At 42.9% G+C, this 23,003-nt stretch overlaps 1 protein-coding gene across 1 annotated transcript in view; it reads left to right on the top strand.

Moving 5' to 3' along the window:
- The window catches only part of SEL1L3 (SEL1L family member 3), a 106,165-nt gene extending 85,331 nt beyond the window's left edge, over window positions 1–20,834 (top strand). Inside the window, 7 exon segments of the mRNA XM_059066360.2 lie at window positions 4,939–5,029; window positions 5,162–5,246; window positions 6,367–6,476; window positions 11,173–11,300; window positions 11,953–12,055; window positions 12,138–12,210; window positions 20,283–20,834. Of these exon segments, the coding sequence (XP_058922343.1) occupies window positions 4,939–5,029; window positions 5,162–5,246; window positions 6,367–6,476; window positions 11,173–11,300; window positions 11,953–12,055; window positions 12,138–12,210; window positions 20,283–20,422 (730 nt within the window). The 3' untranslated portion in view covers window positions 20,423–20,834.
- The last annotated feature ends 2,169 nt before the right edge of the window (window positions 20,835–23,003 follow it).

Genomic DNA, 23,003 nt, shown 5'->3' on the forward strand with positions numbered 1-23,003 from the left:
AGCATCAGGGATTTGGAGGAAGGAAAGATGCTACCTGGTTTGGGGGACTTAGGTCAGCCTTTATAATGGAGGTAACAGATGATATGGCCTTGGGGGATGGGTGGAATGTCCACTTCGTCAGGTAGAGAACAACACTTCTAGTGAAGGGAATCACAGGAACAAAAACAAAGAAATAGGAAAATTCAAGGTATGTCTAGAAATTGTTAAGCCACCAGTTTACCTTGAGGGTAAAATTTGTAAAAGGGAGTGCTATATGACAAGACCAAAGAGGTGCTACATTATGGAACTTTAAATAGCAGGTCATATGCTTTTTACTTAGTTTGTGGAGCAGTGGGGAGCCCTTGATGGTTTGGGGAGAGGGTAGTGACGTGACAGAGCTGGGTTCTGAGATTCCTAACCAAACATCTACGAATGATGGTGAAGAGAAAGGAGAACCTGAAAGGGGAAGCTAGTTCAGAATCCAGGTTAAAGGAGCTGAGCTTTTGAGCTGGCGCTGTGACCTGAGCCAGGTAAGTTGTTTTCCCTTCTTTTATCACAGAGTAATCGATACATACCAAATAGTAGGTGATATGTATGTAAGTTCCAGAGCATAAATGAACAATAAAATGAACACCTATAGCCCTACCACCCTATTTAAGAAAATGAACTGTCGAAGCCCCCTGCATGTTCCTCCCAGATTAAACCCACCCGTGGCCCCAATATCCAGAACTAACCATTGTCCTGAATCTTGTTCTTGCTCTGCCCCTTGCTTTCTTTATAGTTTTGCTATGTATGGATATATTCCTAAGCAATAGATTTGACTTGTTTCTGATCTTCATATCATTAGAATCATATTATATATAATTCTTGGCTGCTTTTTTTTGTTATTGTTTACTTCACCTGTTGTTTCTGAGATTCATATCGTTTGATACATGTACCTGTTGGTCATTCATTTTCACTGCTGTCATATACCACAATTTATTTACCACTTCTCATATTAACTTGCATTTGGGTTCTTTCCCATCTTTTTTTAAGAACAATGTGGCCATGAACATTGTTTATGCATATCCTGCCACAAATAGGAAAAGTTTCTCTAAAATATGAACTTAGGAGTGGGGTCACAGGCTAACCATATGTTCAACTTTACGAGATAATGCCAAGTGTTTTCCAAAATATTTTCCCAATTTATGGTCCTATCAACCACATATAAATATCTGTTTCTTCATATCCTTGCCAATTTTGATGCTCATGCTAAGTATTGTTAAAGATATGTCTTAATCTGGACTTGAGACCATTTCCTACCAACAGGAAGAAAAACTTAGTATCCATTATAGTGGGACTATCTTTGTCAAAATATATTTGAGACAAAGTGCTTTTCTCTCTTGCTTCTCTGGGTGCCTCCAAATGCCTCAGGGGTTAAATGGGAAATATATGAGCATTGGCTCCGCCACACTGCAACGTGGAATTTTTTGGGTCCCATCTATTTGGTTGTAATAGAACTAAGTCATCCATCAATGTCCCAAGTCCATCCCCTTTTTTCATTTTCTGTGAGTGAATTTATTCTGGACGTTATTCTCAAATTACCTGTGTCAGTTTGATGAGCTTGTGCCTCTCTGTGTTGTTCCAAGATTTATATGGGATAGTTTGAAAGTGGAGCGTGAATGAAAAAAAGGCCATTTTGCTGTTTAGGCAAAATACTGAAGATAATGTCATGCCTGAGGCTGTCCTCGAACACCAGGAAAAGTCCCATAAGGAGAGGTCGCCTGTCCTGTTACATTTCTCTCTGTCTTACCCCTCTGTGTGTTTCATCTGTGAGCTAAGTGTTTTACTGTCCTTTGTCTTAAATATACCCCCAATACTTAATTAACCCAGGAGGTTAGCCAGATTCTAGTAAGCTTGAGGCAAGACAAGCAGGCATGCAAGATTCCACTTGAAAGAGATTCATCTTTTTGCCTTAGAGCAGGGTCCTAAATTCCACTGAGACCCCAGGATTCTTTTTTTATCCTTCCAGTTTGGGCTGCTTTAGACATTGGCAGAAAAGAACCCAGAGAAAACAATAGAATTGTTTGAGAAACTGCTGAGAGATAACTCAAATTCACAATTCACAGAAAGCAGCCAAAGGATTCGTTATTAAGAAGTATCATTATAAAAGTTCTATAAATGGATGTGCCGAGTCTGAAGTGGGAGGGTTGCAAGTGTGCCTCTACACACATCCTTTACCCTAAATCCCCTCCTCTCTGCATCCCTGCCCAGCCCCCCACCCCCCTTCAGAATGACTGCCTGGGGACTATTTGACTTCAGTGCATCGGAAATAAAGCTGACCTCTGGTCGCTTCCTAAACCTTGAGGAAATTCAGAGAAGGACAGTACAGTTTTGTGGCTTTGGTCCTCCTGCGCAGAGCACCTACTGAGCAAATGTTTATTCCATGAATTATAAGGATAGAAATGTCTGTAATTAATATTTGCAGGGAGACTCAGTTGAGACACAAGTAAGAGCAAAGTGCTAGGCGGCTAAGTGCAGATAGGGTTTCTGCAGAAGTGTCATGTCTCCAAAGTCTGTTCAGTGAGAAAGTCTGTTCTTCAGTGTTCCGACCCTTGCCTAGAGCTCACACTTAAATATATGAAAACAGATGGTGGTGGTTTTGGAGTCTATGGCCTCTGCTGATGGCTTCTGCAAGATGGAAGACAGAGGTGGATTTCTGTTCAGTGCTTCTATTGACATCAATATTTGTAGACATCTCTTTGGTGATTTCAGTGCTTCCTCAAAGGAAATACTTGAGAATTCTGTGAAATTTCCTCCCGGCTTATACAATAATTGGTCAATTGAAGTCTTCCTATAAAATGTGTTCCTCCCTTCCCCCCTCCCCCATCTTCCAAGTAACTTTAGAGGCAAGGTACTGTCCTGTACTGTCTTTATAAAATTTATCATAGTGACTGTTCTTACAGGAAGTGTCAACCTTGTGTCCTCCACTCCCAAATTCTAACAGTCTGCCCAACTGCTATCTAAGAACACCTCACTTTATTACATTGCAGTTATATGAACCCCATTTCATCCAGTTACGGCAGCAGAGAGAGCCGACCTGATATTTGACCTTGGGCCGGCAAGTGTACACCATCTCCTTCCCTCATCCATCCAGTGGGGGAAACTGAGGCACTGGGGCAAACCTGAGTGTTTGAGGTTATAAGACCTTTGGAACGGGACCTAATTGTAGAATGATGGAGTCTTTCTGCTGAACTTCCCTCAAATTTAGTTCCCCCATTTGGGGTCCGCTCCGAGGATTCTTGTCACCAAACACGATTCTTGCAAGCTATGTAAGAAAATGTCTGGGGGTCTTTTGTGTTGTTGCAGTTGCAGTTGTGGTTCTCTTGTGTGGCTTGTCCTCGCAGGGGAAGCTGCTTAGCCAGCCTTGTCTCTTTAGCATGAGTCATGCCTAATTGGTCGGCTGCCTTGGGTATCTCGGAGGCCAGGAAGCAGCACACTCAGCAGCCACATGGCCGTGACCTGCAGTATGTCTGATTGAAGGTCTGCCTGTCCTAATTTGACCCCCCAGTCACCTCCCTCTGTCCCCACGTGATGGCCTGCCAGGAGATGCTTTAGCCCTGTAGAAAAGATGACTTCTGGATCTGCTTACTTATTCCCCCAATGCAACCTCCCCCCACCCTTTCTTAAACCATTTCCTAGATGGAGCTAAAATTAAGAAATAGCTCTTAATATCAGCTACTGAAAATGAAAATAAGCTTTAGAAACAACAATTTATGGTTAACATGGAGGAAATCATATAAGTAAAAAGAAAATAAAAGTCACTTGCAGTCTCACCACCTAGAGATAACTACCGTTAGCATTTTGGTAGATCTTTTATTTTTTTCCTGCATATATGTATTCGCGTGTGTGTGTACATGTGTGGATTCAGTTTTATTTTTGTTTTACGAAAATGAAATTGAAATTGCGCTGTTTTTTATCCTGTTGTTTTTTTTTTTTTACACAGTGGAAACTTTGGCATAGACATTTTTCTACGTCTTTGAATACTCTTCTTCAACATCATTTTTAATGGCCTCGTCTGAAAGTGGCTGTACCATTGGTTAATTGAACTAGTCACTGATTTTCAGATATTTGTTTCCTTTCTTTCCCCATTCATAGAAACAGCTCTGTCATGACCTCTGTTGCCACAGAATCTGTGCACATGTTTCTGATTGTTTCTTAGAATAAACCCTCATGAGGCAGAACTGTTGGGCCAGGTGGTATGTACATTCGTAAGAGTCCTCACATTTAACTATCACGTTAATTGGCTTCCCACTAACAATGGTTGTAGGAATAGGTCCATTTTTGCCCAAGCTCTTGCCGTTATCTGTATTATGAATCAGGTGCCAGTCTCAACAAATGAAAAGTGGTCTCATTGTTTCGCAATTATTCAGTTACCAGTGGTGTGGAATATTTACTTTTTTCAGATGTGTTTTTGGCCATTGGTATCAAGCCCCTTGCAAACTGCCTCTCCTTTGCCAAACTTCTACTGTACCACAGGAGCTCAGCTTTAATTAAGCTTGTTCAGAGTCGTAAGCCCCATAAAGCCCTTCCCAAAACAGGACCCAAAAGTGCAGAGCTTTTTCTTAATACCACTTATCTCCTCTAAGCGAGGATGGAGGATGGAAGGATTTCAAAGACCCAAAGCTAATAGACAGCTGCCCAGCCAGCACTCGACGTACCATTCGGCCAGTAGAGGTAGCTGTTGTATCAACTAGCTCCCCTACCTTATCTGTGAGTTCAGCCTTAAAAGAGAGAAAATAAATCAGTGCATGCAGTATTTTTAACAACAGTATTTATTTAAAAAAAAAAAAAAACTCATGATTTTGTGGTTTTAAAAAAACTGCTTATTTTGTGCCCTCTTACGTGAGAATATAAAGCTCTCTGTGAGTATTAGTAAGAGCCACTCTATGAAATTTATTATTAATCATCTATTTTTAGGCACGAAGCTTTGCTGTATTATGTTTTAGCAGCCGAAACTGGAATTGAAGTGTCACAGACAAATTTAGCTCACATCTGTGAGGAGAGGCCAGTAAGTAAATGTATTCTTCTCAGACTAGAAGCTCTAAGGTTAAGGATAATGAATTGGGTTTTATGGAGGCAAAATTAATCACTTTGCGGAAATATTAATGAGTTAACTTTTTCTCCCCCTTCATCCCCTTAGGACCTGGCCAAGAGGTACTTGGATGTTAATTGTGTTTGGAGATACTATAATTTCTCTGTTTTTCAAATCGATGCTCCTTCATTTGGTATGTATAGAGAAATGGGTGCTAACTTGAAGCATTGGAGGCTTTTAATCTTTAGTAACAGGGAACATCTCACAGCTTTGTGTGAAGTGTAATATTTCTAAACAGTTAAGAAACAGAGTGAAAAATCTTGGCTATTAAGATCTTCCCTAAACTCTGCTCTCAATCTCAAGCAATACGTTTCTCTTCATCCATTGTCTATCGAATGCTTGGAGCCACCATTTCTAAGGAATCAGCGAGAATTCAAAAGAAAAAGCTATTCGGGAGAGATTCTCTGGGCCAGCCTTTTGCCTTTTTGCCCTCAGATGGATTCCCTGTCTTCCTGGTTCTGTCCTGTGTGCTAGAGGGCTGACCCTCAGTCACTACAGTTCCCAGACTCCTCTGCCCAGTGACATCTGATTATTTTCAGCCAATGGGAGGCGCTGGCAGGAAATTGCAGGGTGGGAGGAGGTGAGAAGCACAAGTATTTCTCCCCTTCCCTCTCTGCTTTGGGCTGTGTCTCTGGCAATGGCTGCATTTCCATGGTTCCAACTCCTGCCTGGCCGTCCATCCTCTGTGGTCTCCGCTGGCCCCCAGGCCTAGGAAGGTAGAGGCTTCCGGCATTGCTAATCTCCGGGTTGCCTACCGTTCCCCATTTGCCCTTTCAACTCTTCCAACACCCTGGTAACCAGTTCCCAGTGTTAAAATCCCTTTTTTGAACTACCTGAAGAGGATTCTGTTCTTCTGATTGGACATTGAGTGATACATACACTCAAACAAAACTTTTTCCTCAGAGGAAAGATAACATATATGGCTTAAACAGAGTAAAGAAATAGGCATCAGTCATCAAACCCAGGCAGCAAAGTCTCGGTACCCCAGACAGCCTTGGCTGTTGGGGCTGTGATGTTGCAGACTATGATTCTCACAAACAGACCCATTTAGGAGAGCTACCCAGCGAAGCGAGACAATGTGTCTAGAAATGGGAGTCCTCAGTGCAAAAATCTTTTTTTCCCTCCCCACGTCAAGGAAGCCTAAAGATTATCCGTATCCAGATTCTGGTGGGAAAAACTCTCAGTCATGCAAATGGGCCAATCATTTAAAAGGTCGGTCTGAAATAAAACTACTTGTCCTTTTTGTCCTGCAGCGTATTTGAAAATGGGAGACCTTTACTACTATGGCCACCAAAACCAATCACAAGACCTTGAGTTGTCTGTGCAGATGTATGCCCAAGCAGCACTGGATGGAGACTCACAGGTAAACGGCAACCGAAATGAGCCCCTGGTGATGCTTCTTTGTGAGGTTGCAAAGTCACTTCTCATCCGGGTTCATGAGCCCCTTACAAAACCTCTCTGAGGACACTAACCAGAATGGCGAAGCTTTATTGAGCACTTACTATGTTTCCCCTGCCATTCTCACAGCAATCTCATGGGAGTGGGGATAATTAGACCTATTTTATAGTAAAGAATATCAAGATGGTGACAAGGTCATAAGTTGCTCAAGGCCAAACAAGCAGGTAGTAGGTGAAGCAGCCAGAGCCTAAACCCAGGTCTCCTGGCTCCAAACCCAAGAGTCTTTCTACCAGATTCCATCAAACTAGCTCACCAGGTAAGAACTCAAGAAATTGGAAGTGGGAAGTAGTTTGCTTGCATAGCTGAACCAATACTTTAGTGATAGGACTTTGCTCTCAGTGACCTTTTTTTTTGGGGGGTGGGGGAGGCTTCTTATTTTGGAATATTAGTAGAGTTCTAGAAAAGTTGCATAGCCACAATATCATTATCCAACTAAGAAATCAGTGTTGGTTCAGTACGATTAACTACATTTCAGATTTTATTTGGATTTCACTAGTTTTTCCACTCACAATATTTTTCTGTTCCAGGATCCCACATTGCATTTAGTTGTCATATTTCTTTAGTCCTCTTCAATCTGGGACAGTTTCTGTCTTTGCTTGTCTTTCATGACGTTGATACCTTTGAAGAATACTGGTCAGATATTTTGTAGAATGTTCCTCGATTTGGGTCTGTCTTCTGTTTTCTCGTCAATAGACTGAGATTATGCATTTGGGGCAAGGATAGCCCAGATGTTATATGTCCTTCTCAGTGTGTCATATGTGGCATACATAGTGTCAGTATGTCTTATTATTGGTGAGGCTGATCTCAATCACTCGGTGAAGGTGGTTTCTACTAGGTCTCTCCCATGTAAAGTTAATATTTTTCTCTTTCTAATTTATAGATATCTTGGGGAGATAATTTGCAATGATGCAAATATTTGATTTCTCCTCCAACTTCTGCCCACTGATTTCAGTATCCTTCAGTAAATCTTGTCTACAACAGCCAACTGTAGTGTGCCAAGGATGATTTTCTGTTTCTCTCCTTCCTTCTACATTTGCTAATTGGACTTCTCTCGTGAGGATCTCAGGGCTGTTTCGTGATGGAAGCTGGAATAGTTGTTGCCCTCTTATGCCACAGGTTTCTTGTGTGATTTGTGATCTGATCACAAAGCAAAAGTTGGAAACTCATCCCTATCTTAGTCTGTTTTTTTAAAGGAGGTACTACTTTTACCCCACATCTTTGTGCCTTCACAGCTATCTGTATATGGCAAGTCACTCAATCACTGACTCTTTGTTTTCTCATTTGCAAACTGGGGATAATAATAACATCCACCTCATAGGTTACAAGGATTAAATGAGATGTTGGACGTAAAGCACCAAGCCCAGCACTGAGTATGCTTAATGGATATGATCTATCCTTTTATTATTATTTCTTCGGGAATGAAATAGCAGTTGGTACTAAAAGGATTTGCTGGTGAGCCAAACTCCCCTAGATGATATATGTTGTTACTCAAAATTAGGCCTGGACCTAATTTTTTTTTTTCAGTTCTGACTTTTTATCTTTTTCACAAGACGATGTCATAAAAACATTAAAGAATAATTTTCTTGGGCTTCCCTGGTGGCACAGTGGTTGAGAATCCGCCTGCTGATGCAGGGGACATGGGTTCATGCCCCGGTGTGGGAAGATCCTACATGCTGCGGAGCGGCTGGGCCCGTGAGCCATGGCCGCTGAGCCTGCGCGTTCGGAGCCTGTGCTCCATAACGGGAGAGGCCACAACAGTGAGAGAGGCCCGCGAACCACAAAAAAAAAAAAAAAAAAAAAAAAAGAATAATATTTTTAAAATAAATTTATTTATTTTATATATTTATTTTTGACTGTGTTGGGTCTTTGTTGCTGCGCACAGGCTTTCTCTAATTGTGGCGAGCAGGGGCTTCTCTTCGTTGTGGTGTGTGGGCTTCTCATTGTGGTGGCTTCTCTTGTTGCGGAGCATGGCCTCTAGGCACGCAGGCTTCAATAGTTGCAGCCCGCTGGCTCAGTAGTTGTGGCTCGCGGGCTCTAGAGCACAGGCTCAGTAGTTGTGACGCATGGGCTTAGTTGCTCCGCGGCATGTGGCATCTTCCAGGACCAGGGCTCGAACCCGTGTGCCCTGCATTGGCAGGCGGATTCTTAACCACTTTGCCACCAGGGAAGCCCAAGAATAATTTTTAAAGAGAAAACAAATCAAAGAATGCACCCACAATTCCATGTCAGGGGCTTTATTCCTTTGGGTCTTCTTTTTTTTTTTAATTCCTTCAGTCTTCATGTCCCTTTCTAGTCCCAGCCATAGGCCAGTGGGTCTCTGTAATGGTAACTAGAGCCCACGGGACACTTGAAAAATCTGCTTCTTCTCACGTATTGTAGGAATGGGTGCATTCTATTGCATGGTCTCTGTAATTATTACTCCTAGCTGCTGCCCCATATCCTGCTGAGCTGATAGACTGTAATTTATTAAGTTTTATGTTTTGATGGACATTTATTGTCTTGTTTGCTAATTTATTGATTGATTTGACACATGTTTATGTAGTCCTGCCATGTCTCAGACGCTGCTTAGTGGTGGGGACACAAGATTAAAAGATAAACAATATTTTTGCCTTCATGGGATTTATAGTCTGTTAAGGAAGACGTATAGGTCATTTCCTATTGTGTTGCAATTATAGCAAGTGCTACAATGAACATTCTCATATTTCCATCTTTTACGTCCATTGGAATAATCTCTTTATAATCTGAGGGATGGCACTGCTAAGTCAAACAGTCTAAATGGTTTCATGGTTACATAATAATAGTATATTGCTGATTTGCTTTCTGAAACTGTTTCCCAATTAATGTATCACCAAACAGTGCTTAGTATAAATGGATCACGGAAATCTTGTCAGCATTGGATGTTTTCGTGACTTAATTTTGCTAATTGAATGATTATAAGTTGATCCTTCCTTATTGTTTCAAATTGTATGTATTTGAGTACTACTGGGGATGGACACTTTTACATATACTCGTCTATGATAATTTACCCTTTATATTTTCTGATGTGAATTCTCTATTCTTACTCTTTGTCTGCTTATCTATTGGAGTTTTGATATTTTTTAATTTAAATTATAATTAGTTCTTTATACATTTGCCCAGTAGATAATGAACCTTAAGCTATTACATTGCATACAAATGTTCCCCTAGTCCATTTTCCCATTTATTTTAATCTTGTTATTTTTCCATTGTTCAGAGACTTTAAAATTTTATAAAGTCATTTTCTTCTTTTCTTCTAATACCTCGAGTTTTAAGAGAACCGTTCTTTCAAAAAGTGGAGAAACAGTCTATTTTCTGCTTGTGTGTGTGTGTGAAATTTTAAGACACCTAATACTTGTATCTATTTAGAGGTTATTTGGCAGCAAGGTGGAACTTAAGATTTGAGGCTCTGAATCCTGTCTGCTTGCATTTGAATCCCCTTTCCAGCTGTATGACCTAGGGCAAATTCCTTAGCTTCTCTGTGCCTCAGCTTCCTAGTAATAATAGTATAGAGGATAACAGAACCTATCTCAATTTGTTGTTGTGAGGATTAAGTGAATATATATATAAAACAGAACAAAGCCTCATATATAACATCACTCAGAAAATGCCAGCTGCTGTTATTTTTATCCTGATCATCACATAGCCTGCTTGTGAGACTCCTGCAATTTTACAACCTGGAGGATGGTGATTTTTATTTAGAATCAACTAAATGAAAGGAAAAGGGAGGATATAAGTCATTAAAGCATGACTATGAATTCTTTGAAGGGCAACAATTCAGTGGAATTTGTAAAGCCGTAAGAATAAGTGACGCATCATTTTTTGTTTATTTCTTGGTCTGGCCACATGCTCAGCTCATGATGGACAGTGCATCTCCTCCAGGTCCTATAATAGTTTCCATCCTCTATGAAGCACTTCAACCATCAGGCTCTTAACTGTGTTATTTTACTGGACCTGCACAGCCCAGTAAGGCAGGTCCTACCTCTGTGGGTCAAGAACAAGATCTATAATGAGCGGGAGGTGGGGAAGCGTATCAGAGTGGAGGGTCTGTACCAAAAGGAATCAGATGAGGAGGTTTTCCTCGCTGCCCTAGGAAAGATCGGACAAACACCTGCACGTTACTGTGCGCATCAGAGGCCCTCTCCTCTTACAATGTCAGCCCCGAGCACACCCACAGCCACATTTGTTAGAATTCTGACATACCGTTGGTGACCCAGGGTATAGTCTGTCAGTGAAGGACACTGCCTCTGAGTCGATATTCTGGGTTTGCTGATGATACAAGGGCACGTTTTCCAGCGAGTTCTGTTTTGAGAGAATGAGCAGGAAAGGACAGATTCCCCCGGTTGACTGGCTTCTGAGCAGATGGGACACAGCATCCTCTGAAAGCCTCCTGGTTCTCCTGCAAATAAGTTTCTCAGATGCATATATTTAGGGAAACAATTCATCAGTGAAGATGACAAAAGCATCTGGCTCTAGGGACTGACAAAAAAAATCTAGAGGCTGTAAAAGTTTACATTCTGATGAAGGGTGTCTGTCTAGGTTTTATTATAAGGAGTGAATGAGTTTGGTTTGTGGCTTGTTTTCAGGGATTTTTTAACCTGGCCCTGCTAATTGAGGAAGGTGCTATAATCCCACATCATATTCTGGATTTCTTGGAAATTGACCCGACTATCCATTCTAATAACATCTCCCTCCTCCAAGAACTGTACGAAAGGTGAGTTCAGAGCCTCTTTAATATTGTAGCAGCTGGAGGAACCCAAGTGGGTGGTGTTTGCTTCTTGGTTAAAGTTAGCCTTGGTCTTATTTTCTAATGTCAGTGGTTATAAAGGGCTCAGGATTTGTCTTTATTAAAGAACAATTAGCTGGACCCAAACTTAATTCCCTTTTCTAGTATCTGAGGATCAAGATATAGCATGTGCTTGATTTGAAGTTAAAATGCTGACTAAGTTTTTCCACGAGAGTGGAAAAAATAAGGTGTCCATTAAGATGATGCTTTTCTTCAAGATAGGGAGGCAAAAATAAAAATAAAATAAAATAAAAAAAAAAAAAAAAAGATAGGGAGGCATCCCAGTGTCTGGACTTTGGACACAGACACTCAGATAAAAGTGTTACTTGGCAGCTCCTATGCTGCAAGGTCCTCCTTGACCTGTCTTTGTATGAAGGACAAGACTGACGTTTTTCTGAGATTTTTGCCAGGATCCTAGAATTTCAGCGCAGGCTCACACCCCTCAGAACTGGTTTTATTTCTTTTTTCTCTCATTTTGCATGTGCTCACTTGACCCAAAGCAGAAGGATGTGGGTTTGAGGATCTGCAAATATCGGTCATAAGTACCAAAGTTTGGCAACACTGTGCATTTTGTCTGCAGGTGCTGGAGCCACAGCAGCGAGGAGTCCTTCAGTCCCTGCTCCCTGGCCTGGCTTTACCTTAACCTCCGGCTTATCTGGGGTGCCACCCTGCACTCTGCCCTGGTAGGAACTGTCTCCCCTCAGCCCTGTCCTCATGCTCCCTACCCTTTGTCAGTCAACTGACATGTGCTTTGGATGTTTGCAGATCTACTTTCTGGGAACCTTCCTGCTGTCTGCATTGATCGCCTGGACCGTGCAGTATTGCCAGTCTGTCTCAGGTAAGGATTTATAAAAAGCCAGGGCAATATAAAAAAAATGTTGGAGGGACTTCCCTGGTGGTTTAGTGGTTAAGAATCCGCCTGCCGATGCAGGGGATACGGGGTCGAGCCCTGGTCCGGGAAGATCCTACATGCTGCAGAGCAACTAAGCCCGTGTGCACCACAAGTACTGAGCCCACGTGCTGCAATTGCTGAAGCCTGTGCACCTAGAGCCCGTGCTCTGCAGCAAGAGAAGCCACTGCAATGAGAAGCCCACGCACCGCAACAAAGAGTAGCCGCTGCTCTTCCTAACTAGAGAAAACCCGCGCACAGCAATGAACACCCAATGCAGCCAAAAATAAATAGATTAATTTTAAAAAATTAATTTAAAAAAAATATAGGGATTCTTTTTCCTTACTAGAAAAATGACACTCTCCCTCCTTAGCCATTCTACTTCCTTTCGTTAGGAGGATCATTCACATGGTGGTTACCCCTAGGGCTATCTCGTAATCTCTGGCTGATGGAAGGCTCCAATTATTGTTACATTTTTCAAAGTAAGCAAGGATTTTTTAAAAGAAGATGCTTTAAGAAATTGAACAAAAATGTCTTCTCCCAATTCAAAATACAGCTGCTATCAAAACTAATACCTTGTGTGTCTTAAAACCCAGTTCTGAGGCCCCTTCCAGCGTGAAGTCTTCCTATTTATCCCAGTCGAAGAATCAAATGTGTAGGATGATAAACAAGCACTTGTGATGAGTAAAAATACCCAGCCACTTAGATTCAGAGGGAGGGGACGAGAGGGACAATAGAGCCAGCAGTTAGTCTAGTGTGGATTCCACTAGTCGCTATTTCTTTTCTGAGCTAGTGTAGGGCTGTAGTTAAGGAGATAGGCACCCCAGTCCTTTCTAGCTAGGTTTAGAGTCCAGGCTTAGCTCTTCATTAGCTGTGTGACTTACGGCCAGTTATTTCACTTTCCTGATCCCCCAATTTCTCATCAGTAAAATAAAGTTATAATAGTAGCTACTTCTCAGGTTCAGTGAAAAAAATACACACGACACCAAAATGACTACTGTAGTTCAGTGTTAGCTGTTGTATTTATTTGGCATATAAAACCCTCTCAATGTCATGTTTATCTTCCCTATGAGACCATAAGCTGAGTCAGAGGAAGGCCTTGGTCCCATCATTTATGATCTCACACTTAGTAGGTACTCAAATTTGCAACCATCTCTCAGGGGAGAATTCCAATTCCCAACCATCTTGGAAGCTACAGAAGGACAGTATCACTCACGAAGACCAACAGGGACATTTACAAATGGACACATTAGGGCTGTACATGGCATTTGAGCATCGGCACAGCCGATATTTGTGTAGCAGATAATGAAAAGCAAAAGAAGTGCATTTCAGCACAGATTTCATGGTGAGACAGAAGCCACTGTTCCGAGAGGCTAATATGGAGTCATTTACCTGAGGAGGTTAACAAGGAACCATCAAAAGCCCTTCCAGGTTTGATGCCCTGTAGCACGCCGGCTGATAAGTTTTCCTTGTGCAAATTCTGTCCCATCCCTAAATTTGTTCCCAGGTATAGCACATATATTTTGCATCTTGTCAGTGTTTTCCATTTCAAATTATCTTTGTCTTTTTTACTCTGTAGAAATATTGTTATGATTATTACAAATGCAATTCTGTTAGAGGAGCTGAAAATTGTCCTTATGATTTTATGCCAGCTGGTAGCCATGAAAATTCATGGGCTGGTGGAATGGCTTTTATCAGAAGTCGTCTTTTTTTACCTTTTTCCATAGCTTTATTATCAGTCCCTCCACATTCCCATCTCCCTGTCCCTCCTGCCTTTTGATATAGTTTCCCCTTCCTATGTATCCTTTGCTCTTTCACTCATTTGTTTTTCATTTTTTTCAAACTCTTTCACTTGCTTCTTCCTGTACATACCTCTTCCCTTCGGTGACCATTGGAGAAGTCTGGGTAGGATCTTAAAAATAATTTAATTCTATGCCCTTCATTTTACAGATGAAGACATGGGGCTAAAGGAATGCCATGGTGTGCCCCAAATCACAAAATAGAGTCCGTGGAAGGATGTAGGGCAGCAGACTTCTGAACTTTTTCACACTTACGATGCTCTAAAACAGTGGCTACCATCTGCCGCGGGCCCACTGTCCCCTTACATAAGATGTATTTTTTACCACATTTTTTTGGTACCTTGAAATGAATGACAAGTAATCTGCCTACACACTTAGTTTTAAAAATAATGCCCTAAACAGCAATATAAAGGAGAAATTAAAAGAAAGTAACTATAATAAAATAATATGTATTTCAATATGTAAATTCTAGCCCCGCACTTCTTAATTTCAGTGTGTACAGGAATCACACAGGGATCTGGTTAAATGCAGATTCTAAGTCAGTGGGTCTGTGGGTGGCCTCTGAGATCCTGCATTTCTCACAAGGTTTCAGGTTACATTCATGATGCTGTTCCACACACTTAGAGTCGTAAGGGCATAGAAGTTAAAAAAAAAAAAAAAAGGAGTCTCCACATATTTCCAAAACGTGCCCCTACAGTGGTACCTACCAGCCCTGTTAGGACTAGTGTTGAATTAAAATATGTAGTAAATTATTTTCGTATTTTAAAAGTCCTCCATATAAGTGCAGATTTGTCAATGACTTTGAAATAAGAGGGTACTCCATCAGTGATCGGACAATGGGGCAAGGGGGATGGAAGCATAGAAGAGCAGGAGAGAAGCACTGCAGGTGTCCCTCAGCGGGCAGAATTTCTACCGCAGGCGTCTCTCCGAGGAGCTGGTGCCTGAGGTCCATGAGCCACCCCGTGGGAAGGTGACGGACGTAGTAGATGTTGGCGGTAACCCTGGCCGTGGTTAAGCCGGCACAGGACCGCAGCTGACTGCCAGAGTAGAGAGGGACAGGATTTGAGAGTGTAGGAGGATTGCACTCTAAGTTAGGGATCTCTGTCATTTTGTGACTTGCATTTTTTCCAGTCAGCTGTGTTTAAAAACGAATGATTTATGGCCAAACCTTTAAATTGAGCTGTCCATCCATTTTGTGTTCAGTTCCAGCTACCTTCATTTTCCTCCTGAGTTTATACGCTTTGTGATATATAGTCAACACTTCACCACGCTTGCCACAGTAAACTGTCCTGTGTTCAGAAGGCTAGCCGTGTGGGACAGTAGCTAACAGCACAGACTGCTAAGATGCTGGCCTGTCACTAGCTGTGTGACCTTGGGCAAGGGAGGGACCTTCTCTGTGCCTTAGTTTCCTGTTCTCTAAAACAGCAGAATTAGTAGTACACCTATGTCGTATTGTAGTTGAGAGACCCCAGTGAGAGAACACTGAGTAAAGTATTTAGAACTCAAGAAATGTTAGCCCGGTAGCTCCTAAGGAGTAATGCCCTCTAGGGCATTTTACTTGCAATTAAAGCACGCTGACACCAGGTAGCACCAACGCTTAAAGAGCTTGGTTTACCTCAGTAAGTAGCAGACACCACTACCAGAGCCTAGCATGCTTTTCTATGCTATTAGACTCTTTCTAAAACATAAAACTCTTTTTTTAAAAACAGCTAAACAAAAATACTGACTAGTCTCGCTAGCGTACCAAAACAAGTCCACAGAAAATATTACGTATGCCAAAAAATCTCTTTCATTTCCTTTGAGGGAATTGTTTTTGATTCCTAGCTTGCATACTACCAGGCAGCTCAGTCTTTCTTGAAGCTGATGCCTCCCAGGGACGTGCAAAGGTCCCTGGGTTTTTGGTAGCACTAACCACTCAGATGGTCACCAGTCTGATAGCAGAATACACATTGCCCTGGGCCTACGCCATCCTTCCAGGTCCGTCAGATTTGCAGCTTCTGGGTCACCTACAAGTCCCATTGTCTTTGCCAAAGCTGAGCACCTTAGCCTTTTTTTTTTTCTGCCAGGTCTTCCTTTCTCAGATTGCTGAAGGGCAAGGTGAGGGCTCCGCTGGGGTACACCCACAGCCAGGCTCAGCAACTTTCCCACACTCCAGAAACCTCCTTTCCCTGCCTCATTGCATCTCTAAAGCACTTTCCCTCTCCCCCTCCCTGTCAAGGATGCCAAGCATAATTGCTTTAATGGACCCAGGCTTTTGGAAAAACAAAAAATCCCAAAGTAAAGTATGTCTAGAACCATCTCCATTTCTGTCCCCCCGCCACAAGTCTCCCCTGAGACTGAAAAGGCATGGAGCCTTGACTGGCTGCCTGGCGGAAGGTAAAGGGAAGAATAGAGGGAGAAAATGTAAAAGACCTCTTCAGAGAGAGAGTCCTGCCTTCCTTGTGTTAGTGTAAACTTTATGTCTAAATAGAATACACAGTATAGAGCAAGATCTGCAAAACTCCCAGCTCTGGGCACGACATGGTCACCTTTTAAACCAATGTCAGCCTATTCAAAACATTCATAATTTAAGCCAACTCATCCTTTTTGCCTAAGTGGTTAGCCAAGTGGTCTTTTAAAAAGAGGAAGATGATATGAACAAGATTAATTAAACCTTTTCCTACTCTTTTCCTGTCCTCTACATTTCCAGTTAATGAGGTACTAAAATTACAGTAAAATGTCACAAAGTGGTACTCATGCAAAAAGCAGCAGCCTTAAAGTCAGAGTGATTTAATGGTGAGATTTTACTTTTGTCCTATCTCATTACCCTCGCTGCCCTCCCGGTATCTTTACTCATAAGAAATGTTTAAATGACATGGATCTTATACGTGGACTGGTCCCTGCTGGATCCAGAGGCCCAAATGAAGTAGATTAGATCTTATTCATAGTATATGATTTCCAGAGTTTCCCTCCCTCACCTCCTTACCCACCCCACCCCCTTCATCTTTGTAAATATTCTATTATCTCTGGATTCACCCAATATATTCTCTCCTATTCGTCTTTCCTCTATGCTCCCATCTGGTCAGCTGGCAAGCAGATGTTTCTCCTGCAGTGGGTCCACAACAGAGGTTGGCCAGTTTTTTCTGTAAAGGGCCAGATAATAAGCATCTGGGGCTTTGAGGCCATCTCTGTCACAACTACTCAACTTTCATTACAGTGCAAAAGCAGCCATTGACAATACGGGAAAACAAATGATATGGCTGGTCTCCAATAAAACGTTAGCGTGGACAGGAAGGTTTGAATCTCATATGTTTCTCACATGTCACGAAATAGTACTCTTCTCTTGATTTTTATTCAACCATTTCAAAAGCAAAGACCGTGCTTAGATTGCAAGCCATATAGAAGCAGGCAGCGAGCCACCTGAGGCCCATGGGCTGCAGTCTGCCAGCTTAGGGCCAGCTCTTTATTATTCTCACTAATGTACAGAAAATGGTCCCTCAAGCAGCAAAGAATCCCCAAATCGCTTTTGACTCAGGAATAGACTCTGTCATTTTTTAAGCAGCACACTGATTTTCCTCATTACCTTGATTCTAATCCGGTAATCAAATTAGGACAGATTTCAGGTGATCGGAGACAAAGAGGCCACTTTAAAATTATGACGGGGGTTTCCCTGGTTGCGCAGTGGTTGAGAGTCCGCCTGCAGATGCAAGGGATGTGGGTTCGTCTCCCGGTCCGGGAGGATCCCACACGCCGCGGAGCGGCTGGGCCCGTGAGCCATGGCCTGTGAGCCTGCGCGTCCGGACTCTGCAACGGGAGAGGCCACAACAGTGAGAGGCCCGCGTACCGCAAAAAAAAAAAATTATGACGGGCTGTTGGGGGGTTTGTCCAGTGATTGCGAACTGCTGCTGGAAATGGGAGTTCTCACGTGGATAATAACAAACTTACTGCCGAAACATCGAGCATTTTTGTTATGCTCTGACAAGAAGATTTCAGTGGTGGAGATGCTAATTATGCATTCCTTCTACATTTACACAGTGGCACTTTTTTTGTTTTAATCAGAAAACTGATTGCTGATTTCTATTGTTACCATGGTGATTTAAACATTTCCCAGAGCTTGAAAAGGAAAAATACGTGCCTTAGTACTTCATTAACTTCCTCAGAGAATCATCAGAAAGATACCTCTTAGGGCCCAAGAAGTCTTGGACACCATTTAATCCAGGCCCCTCAATTCACAGATGAGGAAGCCAAAGCCTATGAGATTCAAGCATTTTAGGACTGAAATGTCTGCCATTCTGTATCTACCCCAAAGTCACCTATATTAGTGGTAGATAAATGAGACTTGCCCAGAACAGGTCTCCTGACTCCAGCAAATGGTCTTTGTACCGCATCACTGGGTCTCATGGTCCCTGCCATGGTTAGATCACCTGCCAGAGTGATGGCTTTGACCTAGAAGCGTCACATCATTATGCAACACCTGGGTCCCCTCCCCACCGCTACCACTATCCTGTTCTTTCAGAACAGTCTCTGGATTCACAAGGTTTTCTGTAGCTATTGGAAGGGGTTCCTTGGAGAATTCCTTTATGTATTCAAAAAGGTCAGAGGCTTTGGAACCCATTCCAGAATTTCCTAGTAGAGCCTCTTGCAGGTGGAAATCTTGAAGAGCTTATCTAGAAGTCAGATGGTCAACAAGTGATGGCATCTTCTATAAGTCGATACATTTCAGGATGGACATTTGGGAACCTTTAAAAATGGTCCCACCTACTGAAAATTGTATGAGACTCAAAGACTGCTGAGCTTAAGAGCACTGCTTAAAGGCAAACTAGCAGTTGTTTGCACAAACCACGGCCACTGTGCTAGCTGTATGTCACACACCCCTGCAAACTGGTACTGCCATTTTACAGATAGAGAAACTGAAGCTCAGAGAGGTTCAGTAACTTGCTCAAGATCACTCAGCTGGTAACTGTAAGGACCATGTGACTCTGAGCTTTCTGGCTTCAAAGTTTTGGCTACTTTCATAGGCTACTGGGGTCTAAAATTGGACTATAAGCACCCCAGAAACAAACGCCCCGACTTTTTCATCAGTCCTGCAAGCGAGGCCTCGGAAATTGATAAATGAACACATTTCCATGGTAAACCAGGTCACTAGTAGTAAGAGCTAACCTCTGTTGAGTTACCTAGGTGACCCAGACACTGTTCTAAGAACCATATATATGTTAACTCATCTAATCCTTATAAGAGCAAAATAAGGTACAGATATTCTTATTTTCTCCATTGTTTAGAGGCAGAGGAGAGTAGGTAAATTGTCCAAGGTCACATAACTGATAAAGGGGAGAGCATCCGGGTCCCAGAGCCCACAATCTTATGGACAGGATACTTCGCGGCCTTAGTACATAAAGCAGGTGTGTGGGCCTCAGCACTAGTGATATTTGGAGCTGGGTCATTCTTTGTTCGGGAGGGGGGCTGGCCCAGGCATTTTAGGATGCATAGCAGTATCCCTGGCTTCTACCCACTAAATGCCAGTAGCACCCCATCCTCCAGCTGTGACAACCAAAAATGTCTGCCGACATTGCCAGCTGTCCCCTGGGAGTCAAAATTATCCCCACTTGAAAACTATTGACATAAGGATAAAACTTTATAAGCTTCCCTAACCTTTATGGTGGTTCAACCTCCTTACTAAAGGTAGGTTGAAAAACAATTAAGCCTAGTAATTATGTTTTCCAAAATGTATACACATTTACTTAAATAATTCAATTTAAATCAAATTTGGCATATCATCCAAATGGAATCAGAATGTGAATAAAGCCAACACTCTTTCTGATTGATTGGTGTAATCCAGAGCTTGCATTGCATCAACACTAGGTGAAAAAAAAGAGATATGACCATAGGAAACATAGACGAGGAGCTCCTTCTTCTTTCCTTCCTTCCTTCCTCCCTCCCTTCCTCTCCCCTGCTTTTCTTTTCTTTCTTTCTTTCTTAATATTTACACACCCCTGTAAAGTCACAGAATAAATGCAGGACTTAGAATTCCAGAGATCTTTGCACATCTATTTCAACGTGCCACGTTATAGGAGGGGACACCAAAGTCCAAAGAACCTAGATAATGGGTCCAAAGTTGCTCATCCAGTCAGTGCCAGGACCACTAGTCTAGAAGCATCTCTCCTGGCTTGCAAGGGTCTAGGTGTGGTTATGTGTCCTGCACGTAGTTCTGAATATTCAGCACTTGTTGTGCATGTGTCTCTGCAGCCAGCGGTTCCCATGCGACACCAGCCCGGGCCCCCCCAGACCCTACTGCCCCCACTACAAGTCCAGCTGTGACTCCAGCTGCAGATGCCTCTGCTCAGGACCAGCCCACCGTCACCAATAACCCGGAGCCACGGGGGTGAACTGTGCACTCCATGTCTCTCCAGATGAGAGAGAATCCTTTCAACAGCTGGTATTGGATAGCTGGGGCTGGGGCATTATACACCTTAAATGTCTTGTCAACTGGATGTGAATTTTGCACTTGGTGTCTTTTTTTTTTTTTTAATCAAAGAAATATCCAGAGCAGACAGTGGTTATACCAAAGGTTATCAAACAAATACAAGGAGCATCCTGATCACAGGGACGCGTCGGGGAGGTTAAGTGGGGTCATTGCAGATGTCCATTTCCAATGACTGTGTGAATGGGGGAGTCAGAGTGTGCCTTGTGGCGTATCCGAATCCTTATACACTGAGATGTATTTTAAGAATCTTAGCCCCTTGTTGATTCCCTTTTATTAAAAAACAGAAAATGGTGACTTCTCTACCAGTTAGATAATATTTGGTGTGTGTGTTTGCCACTGCCCTACCCCTCGCAGTCCCATGGGCAGATTTCCATGTGACACCCAAGACCCAGCAATTCTAAGGCACCTTGAAGTAAATGGGTTAAGGCTGGAAATACAGGGAAGGCGATGGCTTTGTAAATTGGGTTTACATTTTTCTCCTTGAATTTTTCTAGGGCTGTAGTGCTTCCGAATCATTTAATGACACTGTTGGATATCACTTACCATTCAATTGCAATCCATAAAATAACATTTAGAAAATTCTTAGTGTTTAAGTCTAGTCTTTTCCATGAATTACCCATTAGAATAGACTGGCAGCGGTGAAGTACGCAGGAAACAAGCCTCTAACTCATAGTCTCATTCCCCACCCTTTATTCCTGCCTGCGGCTGCATAGAGGTGTGTGTGTGTGGGTGTGGGTGTGTGGGTGTGGGTCGGGGATGGGGGACGGGTAGAGAGGGAGGAAGAGGAAGAGCAGACTGTCTACGCTGTACGCTGCTAAGGTAGTAAATAAATTGCAATACTGTGGGTCTAAACTCTTTGCACTACTTTATTTACAGTAGCAAATAAAAATTATTTTTATACCATTGTCTCCTGGGAAGTGTCTTTATTTCCTTTTTCATAGTTACTGTTTTCCTTTTTCAAGGTTACTGTTGTCATCACACAAAGTCCTAAGGTCCCTGCATTCTCCTCAAGGAGGCAAAAAAAGTCGCCTCATCTGAGGGATTAATTCTGGTAACCATTAACGTTTCTGGATAGAGAGGTGGCAGGAGGCCTCTCTCCAGGAAACCCGAGCTCAGGGTCTGGCCCCTGAAATGTTTGCACAGTAACAGCCATCGTTTCAGGGTTCTGGCTGCTGTAAGGCTGGATTTCTATCCGTTCTGGGTTAAGTCTGCGGCCCATCCTCTTTCTCCTCTGTATGCTATGTGTACTGCTCTTGTTTCAGGAAAGGTTGTCCTTCCTGCTTGCAGAAGAGCCAGACTTTGGAGTCGGACAGCCCCGGATTCAAATTCTGGTTTGGTAGCTTACTAGCTCAGTAATCTTGGGTGAGTGATTAACCCCTCTGAGTCTTGGATTACCGTTTTACAAAGTAGGGGCCATAAAATCCACCTCTTGGGCTTTTTGTGAGGCTTAAGAGGATAACATATGTAAAACTCACAGGACAGTGCCCTGAACGTGGTTGGTTGTTATCGTTATTAGAAAGAGAAGTCTGAGGGGCCAGATCAAGTGCTTTTTGGTCTGCCTAGATCCTCTTCGTGGCAAACACACCCATTCCCCAGCTGCTGGGAGCAGAGGCTGCTGAAGGTTCACAGCTGCACCCCTCACTGGGAACTGCCATCAGCAGGAGGGGTCTGCCCGAGGTTAAATCCTAGCCAGAGCAGCTCAGTGCTTGCTGATGTCAGGAGGCTTTTTCCATCTCAGCACTATTGACATTCAGGGCCAGGTGGCTGTTTGTTGCGGGGTGACGGGGTGGGGGGCGTGGGCGCTGTCTTGGGCATTAGGATGTATGGCAGCAGCATCACTGGTCTCTACCCACTAGATGCCAGTAGCCCATGCACCCGCTCCCCCAGTGTACGTGCACACACCCAGTCCCCTGGTGTGATAGCCAAAAATGTCTCCAGACATTACCCAGTGTTCTTTGGGGGGCAAAATAACCACCCCTCCTTCACCTTGACAATGACTGATGTCGGAAAACAAAGGCCCCTTTCCCCGATTTGGAACAGTCCTTGAAGGGCCATCCCAGCTCCAGAACACCACCTTGGTGGCACACTCATTATAGCTCGATTTCTTCCTCTGCCCAATTCCGCCTTCCTTGTTTTCACACGGGATTTCCTGACATTGCTCCTGTAAACCTTCACACACAGCCCTGCACTCAGAATCTGTTTACAAGAACACAACTATATTAGTCTGCTAGAGCTGCCATATCAAAATAGCACAGACTGGGTGGCTTAAACAACAGAATTCATTTCCCCTCAATATGGAGAATGGAAGTCCAAGATCAAGGTGTCAGCAGGGCTGGTTTCTTCTGAGGCCTCTCCCTTGCCTTGTAGATGGCTGTCTTCTTCCAGTATCTTTATACAGTCTTTCCTTGTGTGTGTGTCTGTGTCCTAATCTCCTCCTCTTATAACACCAGTCCTATAGGATCAGGGCCCATCCTAGTGACCTC

This window comes from Kogia breviceps, chromosome 6 (genome assembly GCF_026419965.1).
Source record: "Kogia breviceps isolate mKogBre1 chromosome 6, mKogBre1 haplotype 1, whole genome shotgun sequence".
In the NCBI taxonomy this organism is placed as follows: Eukaryota; Metazoa; Chordata; class Mammalia; order Artiodactyla; family Physeteridae; genus Kogia; species Kogia breviceps.